The sequence below is a fragment of the Scyliorhinus torazame genome, chromosome 1, assembly GCF_047496885.1.
Source record: "Scyliorhinus torazame isolate Kashiwa2021f chromosome 1, sScyTor2.1, whole genome shotgun sequence".
In the NCBI taxonomy this organism is placed as follows: domain Eukaryota; kingdom Metazoa; phylum Chordata; class Chondrichthyes; order Carcharhiniformes; family Scyliorhinidae; genus Scyliorhinus; species Scyliorhinus torazame.
Window position 1 is genome coordinate 272973619 of NC_092707.1, and position 13618 is coordinate 272987236.

At 47.9% G+C, this 13618-nt stretch overlaps 1 protein-coding gene across 6 annotated transcripts in view; it reads left to right on the forward strand.

Moving 5' to 3' along the window:
• Positions 1 to 13618, forward strand: part of plcb1 (phospholipase C beta 1) — a 1179298-nt gene that overhangs the window by 710411 nt on the left and 455269 nt on the right. For all 6 annotated transcript variants that reach the window (XM_072506091.1, XM_072506102.1, XM_072506120.1 and 3 more), the window contains one exon: positions 3045 to 3124. In XM_072506091.1, the coding sequence (XP_072362192.1) occupies positions 3045 to 3124 (80 nt within the window). The remainder of the gene's footprint in view (positions 1 to 3044; positions 3125 to 13618) is intronic.

Sequence of the window (13618 nt, forward strand, 5' to 3'; positions counted from 1 at the left end):
TTGAATCAAAACAAAAATGCTCCAAACATTCAGCAGGCCAGTCAGTATCTGAGAGAAAACAGATAAGTTAATACTTTACATGTGGAGCCTTATTCAGAACTGGTCAATGTCATTGGTGAACAGAAAAAAGATATAGGAAGAAGCAGAATAAAGGACAGGAGGGGAGACATGCACCCATGCACAAACACATACGTAAAATACTTTATGGGAACTGGAGAGAATTAAATAGTTCCAGTTATATTAATATGAGCGGCAACATGCAACAGCCCCTTATTTTACTTCTGAACACACTTCAGCTCCCTAGCTTTAAATAGTATAAGCCCATAACATCCGGGTTCTCCAGCATCGCATTTAGGGGGTATCTCCATTATTGTAACTCTCTCCAAAGGAAGGAGTCCACATCGGGTGGCAGGATAAACAGGATGTTTATTTAAATTTGTTACAGAGACTTTTGTACAAACTACTCTTCCGAGTGAGTGCGGCCAGCTTTATACTGAAAGTCCTCGGAAACTCCGCCCCCTTTCGTATTCTCCAAGGGCTTCTGGGAATACCAGATCCCCGACTGTAGGCTTTCTGGGGCCCAGGATATGATTCCTGTGATGTGCCAGGGAATCCCTCTCGGATATTCCCACACAAAGGTTTACCCGACAATTGCCCAGAAGTGCAACTTCCTCTGGACAATTACCCTGGGCTGGGAACCATCCGACAGAAGCGATTTAAATCACGAACTTCGGATGGTTCTGCAAGTTTTACCCTGATAGTTACTCTGAAAGAGGTGGATAGAAAAAAATCTTCTAATTCCAGAGTAACTATTTAAAAACCCAGACCCAGCTTCGCATGGGACACCCTCCACACACACAACCTACTCCTGGGGGACTCACCGCACTATCCCATTCCCACACCCAATCCTGCTGGGGCACCCTTCGCTGCCCCTGTCTCACCCAGCCTTAGTGAGGAAGGTTGGGCGAGACAGGGGCTCAGGAATCCCAGTGTGGATAAGTCCGTTGAGAGTGGCATTTCAACAGAGATTACCACTCTGCGGAAGTTACATAACTTGTTACCTTCCATTTCCTTTTCAGCAGAAAGTATTGATGATTGAATGTGGGAGATTTTGGGTGAGGTAAAATTGAAGTCCAGGGGTGAGGACCATCTGTTGGAGCACCCTTGGTTTAAACCTGTTTTCTCATCTCTCAGGCACCTTGCCACTGGACCATACTCCACTTCGCCTATGGCCTGAATTTCTTCAATAGCGAGGTCTCTCTTCTCGCAGCCTGAACAGTCGGTACCCGAGTGCCCCGCAGCCATTTCCCACTCGAAAGAGCATTAAGTAGATGCAGGCAGGCCTTCTGCCCCTCACAGAGGAGGAAGGCCCACCTTAGAGAAATGCCAGCCAATCAGAATGGCCGGCCGGTCTCCAGTCCCTGCAGCAACAGTGCTGCAGTGGACATTAGAAGAAATGCAGTTAGATGTCAGAGCCTAAGTCCGGTACTGAAGGCCCAGGTAAGCTCAAGTGATTCCAGAGCGGTGGCTCAAGTGATTCCAGGGCAGTGAGCATAAACAAGGCCTTAGGTTGGAGGGGAGCATGAGGGAGGCATTTGGGGTCTCAAGGGAGATGTAAGGAGGAGTAATGAAACCCGGAGGCCAGTGGACCTTGTACGGTGAGGCTGTTATGGGTCCAGACCAGAACACCAATTTTGGCTAAGACTCCGGATTAGGACCCACCTATTTTCATTTGGTAAAATGGTGAGGGGATGTTACTGCACCACCTGAGTGATAACACTGATCAGCAGACAGCTTTTATATTAAAGCAATCTTTATTTTGAGCACAGAATTAAGCATATTAACAACAAAGAATAGCTTCAAAGTTAATAGTTACAACATCCTAACTTACTTCCTGAAACCTGCCTCTACATTCCAATTAAGCAAACCCATATATTTCAAATACCACTTCTGTATGAAGTTAACAACCAAGTTCTATGGGCGGCAGGGTAGCACAGTGATTAGCACTGTTGCTTCACAGCACCAGAGTCCCAGGTTCGATACCCGGCTTGGGTCACTGTCTGTGCGGAGTCTGCACGTTCTCCCCGTGTCTGCGTGGGTTTCCTCCGAGTGCTCCAGTTTCCTCGCCCAAGTCCCAAAAGATCTGCTCTTAGGTAATTTGAACGTTCTGAATTCTCCCTCTGTGTACCGGAATGTGGCGACCAGGAGCTTTTCACAGTAACTTCATTGCAGTGTTAATGTAAACCTGCTTGTGACAATAAAGATTATTATTATTATTTGCTTATCCTGGTGCAGAGTCGTTGGAGGGAGAAACGTTTTAGGAATTAACTGAAAACACTTCTGCCCAGCTTCAAGTCCTGTAGGCAACTGCCTTTTCAGACACGCTAGGCCCTGGGAAGAATACTGGGAAGTATTCTTTTGCTCACTGTTACAAAATGCGCCTTGACCTGTCTAGCCAGGATCAAACACAATACCTCACTTTTACTCACAGCTCTATCTGTAACCCAGGTTTTAATAACATTACTGCAAAAATACAAACTATAAAATATGACGCTTTCTGATATTCACCACACAGCCATGAAATCTACTATCTTGTTAGCAACCTCCATCGTGCTTGTAATTGACCTTTTAATATTCCTCCCAGTTTGTTCCTGACCGGTCCTATGGCACTCAAGGATATCCTTCTGAGCTTGCTATAACAGTACTGCAATTGTTATATTTTTCCCCATTACCCAATGTAAAACATGTAGGCATGTAATTGAATTTAGATAGGTTCGCTGGACATAGAATTTACAGCCTTTGTACACAACCCAAGCAGGTCAGAAGCAGTTCTTCACTCCGTTGTATATTGTTTGATGCATTTGGTGTTATATTAATTTTGTCGCCATATCAAAAATGTATACATTATCTTTAACAGATATTACACCTATATTGATCGACATGATAGTGCAGGTGGCAGAAAGGTGCGACCGTTTCAAACCTTCAAAAGTTGGCACAAGAACTTCTAACACTTGGAAAATACCTTTCTCTATTTGTCTTTCCAGGAATGGACTGATGCATTATTCAGCCTGGCAACAAACCTACTGGCACAGAACAGGTCGAGGGACACTTTACTGCACAAAGTGTAAGTTTGGACACTGTGCTTTTGTTTTGCTTTTATTTCACTGGTTTCAACATTTTTATAAAACCCGAACGCAAGCATCACAATTGTAAAGATTTGGTACCTTTATTCCCATATGATCTTGTGGTGCCATGGGTAGCGTCCCTGCCTCTGAGCCAGAAACTCCGTGTTTGAGTCCCACCTCAGGACTTGGTGGCCAAGGAAGGTGGGTTCATAACGCACTCAAACGGGTTGAGTATCAACCTGCTAAATCCTTCCAACACACATGCCAATGATTGGCAGTAAGAATGGAAGTGGTTCCTGGTCAGCCACTCTTGATGTGGAGCGGCACCCCCCAAGCTATAAGCCCTTGGCGACAGACTAGCGACCTGTTCCAGGAGTAACTGGCGACAGAAACAGATGAAGGTTTGTCTTAGTGAACCACGAGGTGTGGGAAGAGAATCAGAATTTCCACAACGGACTCAATACCCTGGGGTTTAAGTTAATCTATATCATATCCAAATTCAATATTGTGGATTTTGGCTCTGTGTGATAGCGTTAAATGAGCAATAACATGTCGCAGCCACTTTACGTCTCTCCTCATCTTTATCTTCATTGACTTTCACTGCTGCCAGTTTGTTATCACATGTTTACACTTGTGACAACCTAATTTCCTTGCCTTGCACTGTGTTTAGGTTTTATGATCAGTACAATAGGACCTAAATTAAATATGTTTACTGGAATAATTTCAGGTTCTAGGTAACTCGGGCACTGTAATTAAAAAGTAGACTACCGCAAATGCTGGAGATCTGGAATAAAAACAGAAAGCGCTAGTAATGCCTGCCTGGCAGCATCAGTGGCAAAAGAGGAAGAGTTAATGATTTGCGTCTAAGAGTTTTATTGGACTCAAAATGTTAACTCTGTTTCACTCAACTCAGTTGCTGCCAGATCGGCTCAGTCTTTCCAGCATTTCTCGTTTTTACTTCAGGTAACTTGGGCATTGGGTGAAAATATTTCAAATTGACAGGTTAGATGTGACAATTCTAACAAAACAATACTCCCGAGGTGGTAAGCTTTACGGCAGTGGTGCTGTGTCAGGGAAGGTTAATGTTGGGGAAGGGGGTTGATGGCATGCTTCTAAAGGTGGATATGTCCCAGTTGATGAACTCTCCCAGTCTTGTCACCACCCTCACTATATCGTTCATGCTCCATCACTAACACACCGTCAAGCCTCAAGCTGTTCAGACCTGTTTTCTCCGCTTTTGGTGACTTTGTATTTATGTTGAATTCTGTGTTGACTCCCAAAATTGAGGAGAACTATGATTCATACATTCCATTGTATGAAAGGTCACATTAACATCTGTCAATATAGATTGCTCCAGAGCACATTGGACATTAAGTGATTTCAAAACAAGGCAGTAAACCATCGTCTGACCAGAATTTACAGGGGTGGAGGCAGCATGGCATGGTGGCACAAACAACCATGTTAAGAAACTCATCAGGTATTTATGGAAACCAGAGAGCAAACAAAGAACATTTTACTTGATTATGGGCAGGATTCTCCGGTCCCCCAGCTGCGTGTTTCTTGGCAGCGCACCGTTCGCTGGCGGTGGGATTGGAGGTGGGCACGGCCAGGCCCCCTGGTCAGCCATCGTTCACCACCCTGGTACCCGGCTCCACCCCCATCCCTCTCCACCTTAACAGCAGCCCCCGCCCTCCCCCCCCCCCCCCCCCCCCCCACACCCCACCCCCGCACTCCAAAACCCATCCCCACCTCTGACACTCCAAGGTTTCAGTGGAACCGTGTGATGGAATGGCAAAATGGCCACCGTAGGCAGGAGTCAGACGTTGTCAAGCAATGCGGAGCACCAGAGCTCATTGCAGAGTGAATCGCCATCATCCCATGGACCAGACCCGCTGCTATTGCCAACCCAGGGCCCGCACCCCATAGTGCGGCAGATAGGAATCACAGAGGGGGTTGCAGAGTGCGGGGGGAGGGGAGGAGATGAAGGGCATTGGTGCAGGGAAGGTGGACATGGGAGGGGGTGGTCAGCTGGGGTTTGAGGGATTGTAGGTGTGGGACGCGATGTCCCTCAATTGGCAAAACTGGAGGTGATTAGAGCACCCGCACATGTCGTGCGGCCTCCTGTGCTTGCCCCAGGCCATGCCATGCCTATTCTGGCACTCTCACACAACCTCCTTGGTGGACAAAGCCTGCCGTTCATCCCATTCTTCCAGCAAGCCCCCTGACGCCTCTGCTGCATAATGTTGTGGAGGACACAGCAGGTGGCCACGATGTGGGAGACGCTCCAAGTGCTATACTGCAGGGCCCCTCCAGAACGTTCCAGGCACCTGAACCTCATCTTCAGGATGTGGATGCACTGCTCGATCACGGCCCTGGTCGCGGCATCGATGTCATTGTAGCGGGTTTCCACATTGGTCTGTGGTCTCCAGATATGCTTCATCAGCCATGTCGCCCAGGAGCCAATCCTTCACCCAGGGGGGCACCTTGAAGCTGTCAGGAACCATCGAGCTTGCCAGGATGAAGGCATAATGCACACTGCCTGGGTATCGGACACAGGTGTGCATGATGTACATATCGTGGTCACACACCAGCTGCATGTTCATGGAGTGGATCCCCTTTCGGCACCTCCTCATGCACCTGTGCTCTTAGGGGAAATGCGTCCTGCCGATCACCCCCTGAACCTGGGGCATCCTGGCGATGATGGCGAATCCCGCTGCCGGGCATCCTTTTTGGGCTCGGTCCACATTGAAGCCGATATATTGTGCCGACCGGGCATATAGGACCTCCGATAAGGCCTCTGTTACGGCGCAGATGCACTTGAGCACCGAGGTCTGCCGGATCCCAGTCAGGTCTCCGCTGGGAGCCTGGAAGGACCCCGTGGCAAAAAGGTTCAGGGCAAGCCTCACCCTGATGGCCACCGAGTGTGAATGTCCTCCCCCATACACCCAAGGTTCCAGGTACGCCATGACCCAGCAGGTATGCCATACGGTCTCCCTGCTCAGCCAGAGTCTTCAATGGCATGCCCGGTCCGACAAGTCCTCAAGTGACATGCTGCCGGTACATACAAGGCTTGATGCGGCACCTCCTTCCCACTTCCACCTCGGCCTGTTGGGCAGCCGGCTCCCCATCCTCACTGGCTGGCTCCTGTTCCTCTGGCGCAAACTCTGCTGCTACAGTGTCCTCCCCAAGGAGCTCTTACTTGTACAGCCTCAGTGCATTCCCCAGGGTTAGGGCCGAAGGGCACATGGCAACCATTCCTGGTATGATTCTGAAGTCCATTGTCTGCAGGAGGTGAAAGGTAGATATGTCAGCATGGTGCGTACCCCCATGCCCAACCAGTTCCAATAAGCTACACGGTGGCCCCTACCTGCACTGCAGCCCTTGTCCCCACATGTCCCTCTCCCCCCCTCCCACCTGCTCACTTTTCCCCCATTCCCAGACCCACCCTTGGCCTTTCCCCCGGTACTCTGCTCTCTGCACTGCACCCCTGGCCAAGTCGGTGTCTGGCACCGCAGGGGCCTCTGGCCCAGCACCCGGACCTGTCGAAAGGGGTATCAGTGGCTGGTGCTGCCCATGCCAGCAGTACGCTTCACAGCCCCCGTTCACCGCCCCACTGTAGCGGTTACCATTCCCCTTGGGTGGGCCATTTGATGCCCCGCCGGTGGGTGGTGCCCTGTTGTGGGTAGGGGGGGTTGGGGTTGGTGGAGTGGAAGTGGGGTAGAAGGAGAGATTGGGGGTGGGGTGGGTGCACCCATATGGCCGGCGTCGCTCTACACATCCACGGCCTCAGTGGGCAGTCAGTGGGATGCGCAGCAGGACGGCTGCCTGATAGGCTGCAGCAATGGCAGTCCGTACCTGGACAACCCGGTCCCGGGCGGACACCCTAACCCAACGGCCAATCCCCTGCCCACACCCTGCTAATCCTCCTGGCCCTGGCAGATGCCCCCCCCCAGCCAGCCATGCCAGCGGCTGGACCGGCAGCCCACGGTCGCGCCTCTGGGAAATGACCTACTTCTCTATTCCACGGCAGTCACTGCGCCAGTTTCTCGATTTTTAAAACCACAAGTGAACTTCGTCATCGGTAATTCCTCCTGGCGGAGGCGGAGCACATCGGGAGCCCTGGAGAATACCGGGATGGGCCAGTTAATGATATGCCAACGGTGTTTACTGTATGTGCAGCTCAGAACGCATTCACGCTGCTGTTGAGACACCAGGGCATGGCATTCCATCAGGCTCCTGGCGTCAGCCTCGATTTTCAGCTGACGTGCTATTATCCGCGCGATCGTGCCCCGCGATTCCGCTGTCGTTGGATGGAGAATCTCGCCCCTTGTTTTAACCAATGCAACTACACCACAAGATGTCAGTTTTTCTCAAACAAATCACAAACTTTATTGTACAGAGAACACATTAAACAAAGCAAATATGATTAACATTATAGCTTAAACCCATTTTGTCTTGTGCCGCTCAAATCCTGCCCAGAATCACCCTAAACCTATGTCCCCTAGTAATTGATCCCTCAGCTAGGGGGAGCAAGTCTTTCCGGTGTAGGCCCCTCATAATTTTGTTCACCTCAATTTGGTCACCCCCTGCACCCCCCGTGTGCAAATTTCAAGCTGTGGCCGTACCAGCATTTTAGACAGTTATATAATACATTCCTGCTTTTGTATTCAATAAAGGAAAGTCTTCCATACGTTTTCTTTTCCCCCTTATCCACCTGTCCTGTCACCTTCAGAGACCTGTGGACATGCACTCCAAGGACTCTCACTTCCTCAGCCCCTCCCAATATCCTCCCGTTTATTGAGTATTTCCTTGCTTTGTTTGCCCTCCCCACTTTCTGTGCTCTGAACCGAACTATTGATATCATTCAGGAATCGACAGCTATCGTCTTCACCATCAACTATCCGGCCAATTTCTGTGTCATCTGCAAATTTCCCAATCATGTCTCCCCCATTTAAGTGCAAGTCATTAATATATACAACAAATAGCAAGGGTTCCAAGACTGAATCCAATGGAATGCCACTGAAAACCACTTTCCACTCGCAAAAATATCCTTCAGCCATTACATTTTGTTTCCTGTCACTGAGCAAATTTTGGATCCAACTCACCATCTTCCTCTGTAATCTGACTTTTCTGACCAGTCTGTCATGTGGGACCTTGTCAAATGCCTTGCTAAAATCCATGTAGACAATATCATAAAAGTTATTTGCGTCTGTCGGGACACTCATAAGCATGTCACAGTCCTCCAGTGACCATTTTAATTCTCCTCAGCTCCAGCCATTCTTGGAGGTAAACCTTGCATTTACAATCCCTTGACTATAGATGACCCAGTATCTTTTTCTGGTAATGTTTCCAATACTTCCAAGCTAATCTGCTGGTTGCTTTATTTGCCACAAGACTTTGTGAGGACCATTGTAGATGCTTCCACTATTTTCAAACTGAACAATCTTCCAACTTCTGTACACATACACACAATTCAAACTGATATTAAGCCTCACATGCGTTGCATGTGGTGAATGATGAAGTTAATTATTTTTTTCCTCTGCTTACAGTGGAGGTATTTCTTACTATCATTTATTTTGGCTCTTTTCTCTCACTGAGTTGCAAACTGAGTTCCAAGCTGGAACTTGAGCTTAGGTGGTTCTGTGGCACTTTATGTAGCTTGAACCACTTTGAGTCTGTCCAACAGCTTGGTTTCCAAATCTCAGGTTCAAGTTTATCTTTCGTTTAACTTAGCAGTTTACGTTTTTAATTTCTGTTTTTGGTCAGATCATGTATTGTTTAAATTTCCCTTCCCATTGTTTAATAGCTCTATCCCTTCTACTCTGACCTCCTAAATGTGTTAACCTTCCGGGTGGTGAAGATCAAGGAGAAATGGGAAGCGGATTTGGGAATGGAGATCAATTGGGGAGTATGGAGTGAGGCACTGCATAGAGTAAACGGGACCTCCTCTTGTGCAAGGCTGAGCCTGATACAGTTTAAGGTGCTGCACAAGGTGCATATGACTGGGGCGAGAATGATTGGATTCTTTCAGGGGGTAGCAAATGAGCGTGAGAGGTGTGGGCGGGGGGCAGTGAATCAAGCGCACATGTTTTGGGGTTGTGAAAAATTAGGAAGATTCTGGGCGGGAGTGTTCGCGGTCTTAGCCAGGATAATGGAGGAAGAGGTGGACGCGGACCCTTTGGTGGCGATATTTGGGGTTTCAGAGAAGCTGGAGCTCATGGAGAGGGGAAAGGCCGATGGCTTGGCCTTCGCCTCTCTGATTGCATGGCAGCGAATTTTGCTGCAGTGGCGGTCAGCATCGCCACTGGGGGTAGCGGCTTGATTGAGTTGTTGATTCCCAAATTTCTTTCTCTGTCAGTCTGGCCTCAATAAAAGTTGAGATGGATTTGCACGTAAAAAGAAGTTATTTATTTAGCTTGCAAGCTTAATTCATCTTACAGAAACATAAGAGACATCCAGCCTCTTACACTCCAGAAAGCGACTGAACAAAGAGACAAAAGGATCTCTGCAAAATCAATTCAAATGGTATCAAGTTTCACATACTCGACGCCCATAGGTCAGCCTATGTCCCTCCTGACCTGTTTGATCTATTCTGATTGGCTCACTTCCAATCCCTTTCTCTGGCCCCTATCAATGCAGCATCACTCTCATAGACACACCTCTTCCTGCTTTTTCCATGCGGTCTCAAATCCCTTTGTCCCTAACTGCCAGAATCAAAGTGGCTTATTTCACCATTACATTAACTAGTATCTCTAAAGTAACTATTTTATATCACATTCGTCAGAGTGACCTGTATTACTTCCTGCGATTAGAGAAGATAAAGTATGAGTTAAGGGGCTCTTCGGGGGGGGGGGGGGGGGGGGGTTTAAGGAAAGGTGGGGGATGTTTGTGACCGTGTTTGAGGGGCTGTTCGTCGTGGGGGAGGGGACTGTATAGTTAATTGTTGGGAAGTATGTTTCATAAGACCACAAGACATAGAAGAAGAATTAAGCCACTCGGCCCATCGAGTCTGCTCCGCCATTCAATCATGGCTGATTTCCCGGGGGGTTTATTCGCTCTAACCTGTGTGTTAACCTTCCAGTTTGGTTACATTGCATGAACACCATTTTCTTGGCTGGACAGCTGTGTCGTGATGCGGAGCGATACCACCTGCACGGGTTCAATTCACGTACGGATTGAGGTTATTAACGAAAGCCCCACGTTTTCCACTTTCCCCCTCATCTGAGGAGTGGTAACTCTCAGGTTAAATCACCACCGGTAAGCTCTCTCTCTGAAAAAAAGGGGGAGAGCAGCTCATATTTCACCCACTTTCTACAATTAAAATGATAATTCTTAAAACTAATATTTCTGTTACCATAACATTTCAAAACACATAAACGTGAACTAGATATTCACAATATATTAAATGACAACTCCTTTGACCCATAGAAGAACCATAGAATCCTCACAGTGCAGAAAGAGGCCAATCGGCCCATCTAGTCTGTGGACACTAAGAAACAATTTAGCAGGGCCATTCCACCTAACCTGCACATCCTTGGACTGTGGGAGGAAACCGGAGTCCCCGGAGGAGACCCACACAGGCAGGGGGAGAAAGTGTAAACTCCACATGACAATCACCCAAGGCTGGAATTGAACCCAGGTCCCTGGCTTTGTGAGACGGCAGTGCTAATCATTGTTCCATTGTGCCATCCTTAATTAGAGCTGAAAACAATGAGTATGTCTTGCTTTATTTAATAGCTGCCACCCATAATATACACAGATTAGCAAAGTGGGTAAAAACAGATTTACCCCTTTCCTGCATAATTTGGGAGAGCTTCTATTGTCAGCTTTTACCCCATCTTTAGTAGCCAACTATACTGCAGGAAAACTGTGGCCTTGAAGCGATAGTTTAAATCGCTGATTTAATATTGCAATCCCATCAGAGGTTCTAGACGCTGATTAATAAATTTATTCTTGACAACATGCATGGCGATTGACATTGACAGATATAATTAGCCCTGTTATAGACTGCTGTGATAATATTTCATTATAATTTGAAATAAAAGTAACTGGAATGAAAATATTATGGGATACATGTCACACAATCTCTTTGTGTTTATGCGGCTGCTGTGGTGCAAACAGTGATTGTAGATTCAGCGCTTAAGTCATATTTTAGTCATCTCCTTTCATATGTAACACCATTGAATTTGCAATCATTTCATTTTAAATTTAACCAGCTAGATCCTAAATAAAACTCCAGCTTGGAGTATTTTTCCCCAGAACTTAGTTCCCATTTATTTTTGCAGGTTGATTACTATCTTGCTGTACTCTAAGTGTCTCAAATGCTCCAGTCACCTTCTAGATTATTGAAGCAGCTGGTTTTGTAGTTCCTCCTTAACCTTGTAGTAAATGTGCCTGCTGCCATTATCTATTCCCATGCAACGCAAAGTCAGCTCCTGCAAGCTAAGGCTGCTTAAATATGCCAATAAACAATTCTGGCTGCCATAACTACCGCTGTTGTGATCTTATGTGCCACATTTTTAAACGGAAGGGGACATTGGGATATCATTCAAAGCTGCAATATGATGCAAGACATATTTCACACCCAGACCTCCAAGAGCTATTATGAAAATGCTGTATCCATTATCATTAGAAATCTGCATACATCACATTGTGAACCGCATGCACAAATCACTGAATATATCCAATGCACTTGGGAGATAGAAATAATAATAATAAATTGCAGTTATTTGACTACCATACTTTTAATGTTAAACAAAAGGATAAGTTAATGTGAGATTGGCCCAGAGTTTGTAGATAGTGACAAACGAACAGTCCTTCCCGTTCACGTCACTGCAAATTGTCCACTAGATTTGTGCAGTGAAGTGAGCCATTTGATCTCATCCAGTGTCTGATCCAGTAAGGTGCCCTCTACAGGGGACTTGTGGCATCTGTGAACAACCACGCGTCTCTAATCAATCAGGTTGGAAAATCATCACTGAGGCCGTGGAGTCGAAAGCAGCGACTTTGGGCACGATTTAACGGAAATGAAACTGAGTCTTATTTTGGACGGGTTCAGCTGGGTGTTTCCTGGGGCTTGCAGCTCCAAGAAAGACCTTGCTATTAAACAGGATTCTACTTCATTTCTGGGCCTCAGCAAGGAACGTTCCCCCCTCCCCCTGAGGCGGCACTTAGACTCATTTCCTACTCTGGCCCTACCACCGCAGCCTGCGGAGCCACTAACATCCCAACTAATTAATTAGGGGGCCCTCAAACCCCCCGCACCACATCTCATGAGGGCATGGCAACCCCTGGGCATAATCCCCGGTACTGGCAAGATGCCACCTGGGCATTGCCAGGGTGGCACCCAGGTGGCACTTCCAGAGTGCCAGGCTGGCAGTGAAATGGTCCCCAGGTGGTATTGAGGTGCCAGGGGTACCAGCCTGCCCAAGGGCCCCGATTGCCGGGGGGGTGGGGGGCGATTGCATGGGAGACACACCCCCCCCCCCCCCCACCCCCCCTCCAAGTGCTGGTATACCTGCTCCACGTTTATGAAAGCCAGGCGCCCACTTGGGGTCTCCGAGGCGGATTAACTCCGGCGTGAACATATTTACGTATGCTTAACTGCACACGTAAATATGCAAATCTGAATTTTAAAATAACGTCCCGATCTCCTCCTGCACTGAAGAGTTCCGGCGAGTGGAAACGGGAATAAGTGCGGCGTTGTCGGGGCTTTCTCTGCAGAGGCTCCGAACAGAACCAACGTCCCGATAGATAACGTGGTATTTTTTGACACTACGAGCGCTGACAAACATCAGGCTAAACTCATTTGTTACGGGACTCTGTTCCGATTCGGTTAGATCGCACCCCCAGAACAGTTAATTGAGTGAGCAAAAAGTGACATTTTAAAAATATATATATTTATTAAAGTTTTTTAACACAATTTTTCTCCCTTACAAACAATAAACGCCCCCCCCCCCCCGTAACAAAAAAAAGCGAGAAATCGCGCAGAGCAAGATATATACATGGCAAAATGATATATTTACACAGCTTTGTACACTGGCCCTCACCCATACGTGCCAGTTTCCCCAACCCTTCATGTTATCTCTTGCTCATCCACCCTCCCAGGCAGTCCCCCTTCCCCCCCCCCCCCTCCCAGGATGTCCCCTCCACCCCCCCCACCCCCCCAAGGTTGCTGCTGCTGCTGACCGCCCTTCCTCTAATGCTCCGCGAGATAGTCTAGGAACGGTTGCCACCGCCTGTAGAACCCCTGCGCAGACCCTCTCAAGACAAACTTAATCCTCTCCAACTTTATGAACCCAGCCATATCATTTATCCAGGCCTCCAGGCTGGGGGGCTTCGCCTCCTTCCACATTAGCAAGATCCTTCGCCGGGCTACTAGGGACGCAAAGGCCAGAATGCCGGCCTCTTTCGCCTCCTGCACTCCCGGTTCGTCCACTACTCCAAATACTGCTAGCCCCCAGCTTGGCTTGACCCGGACTTTCACCACCTGA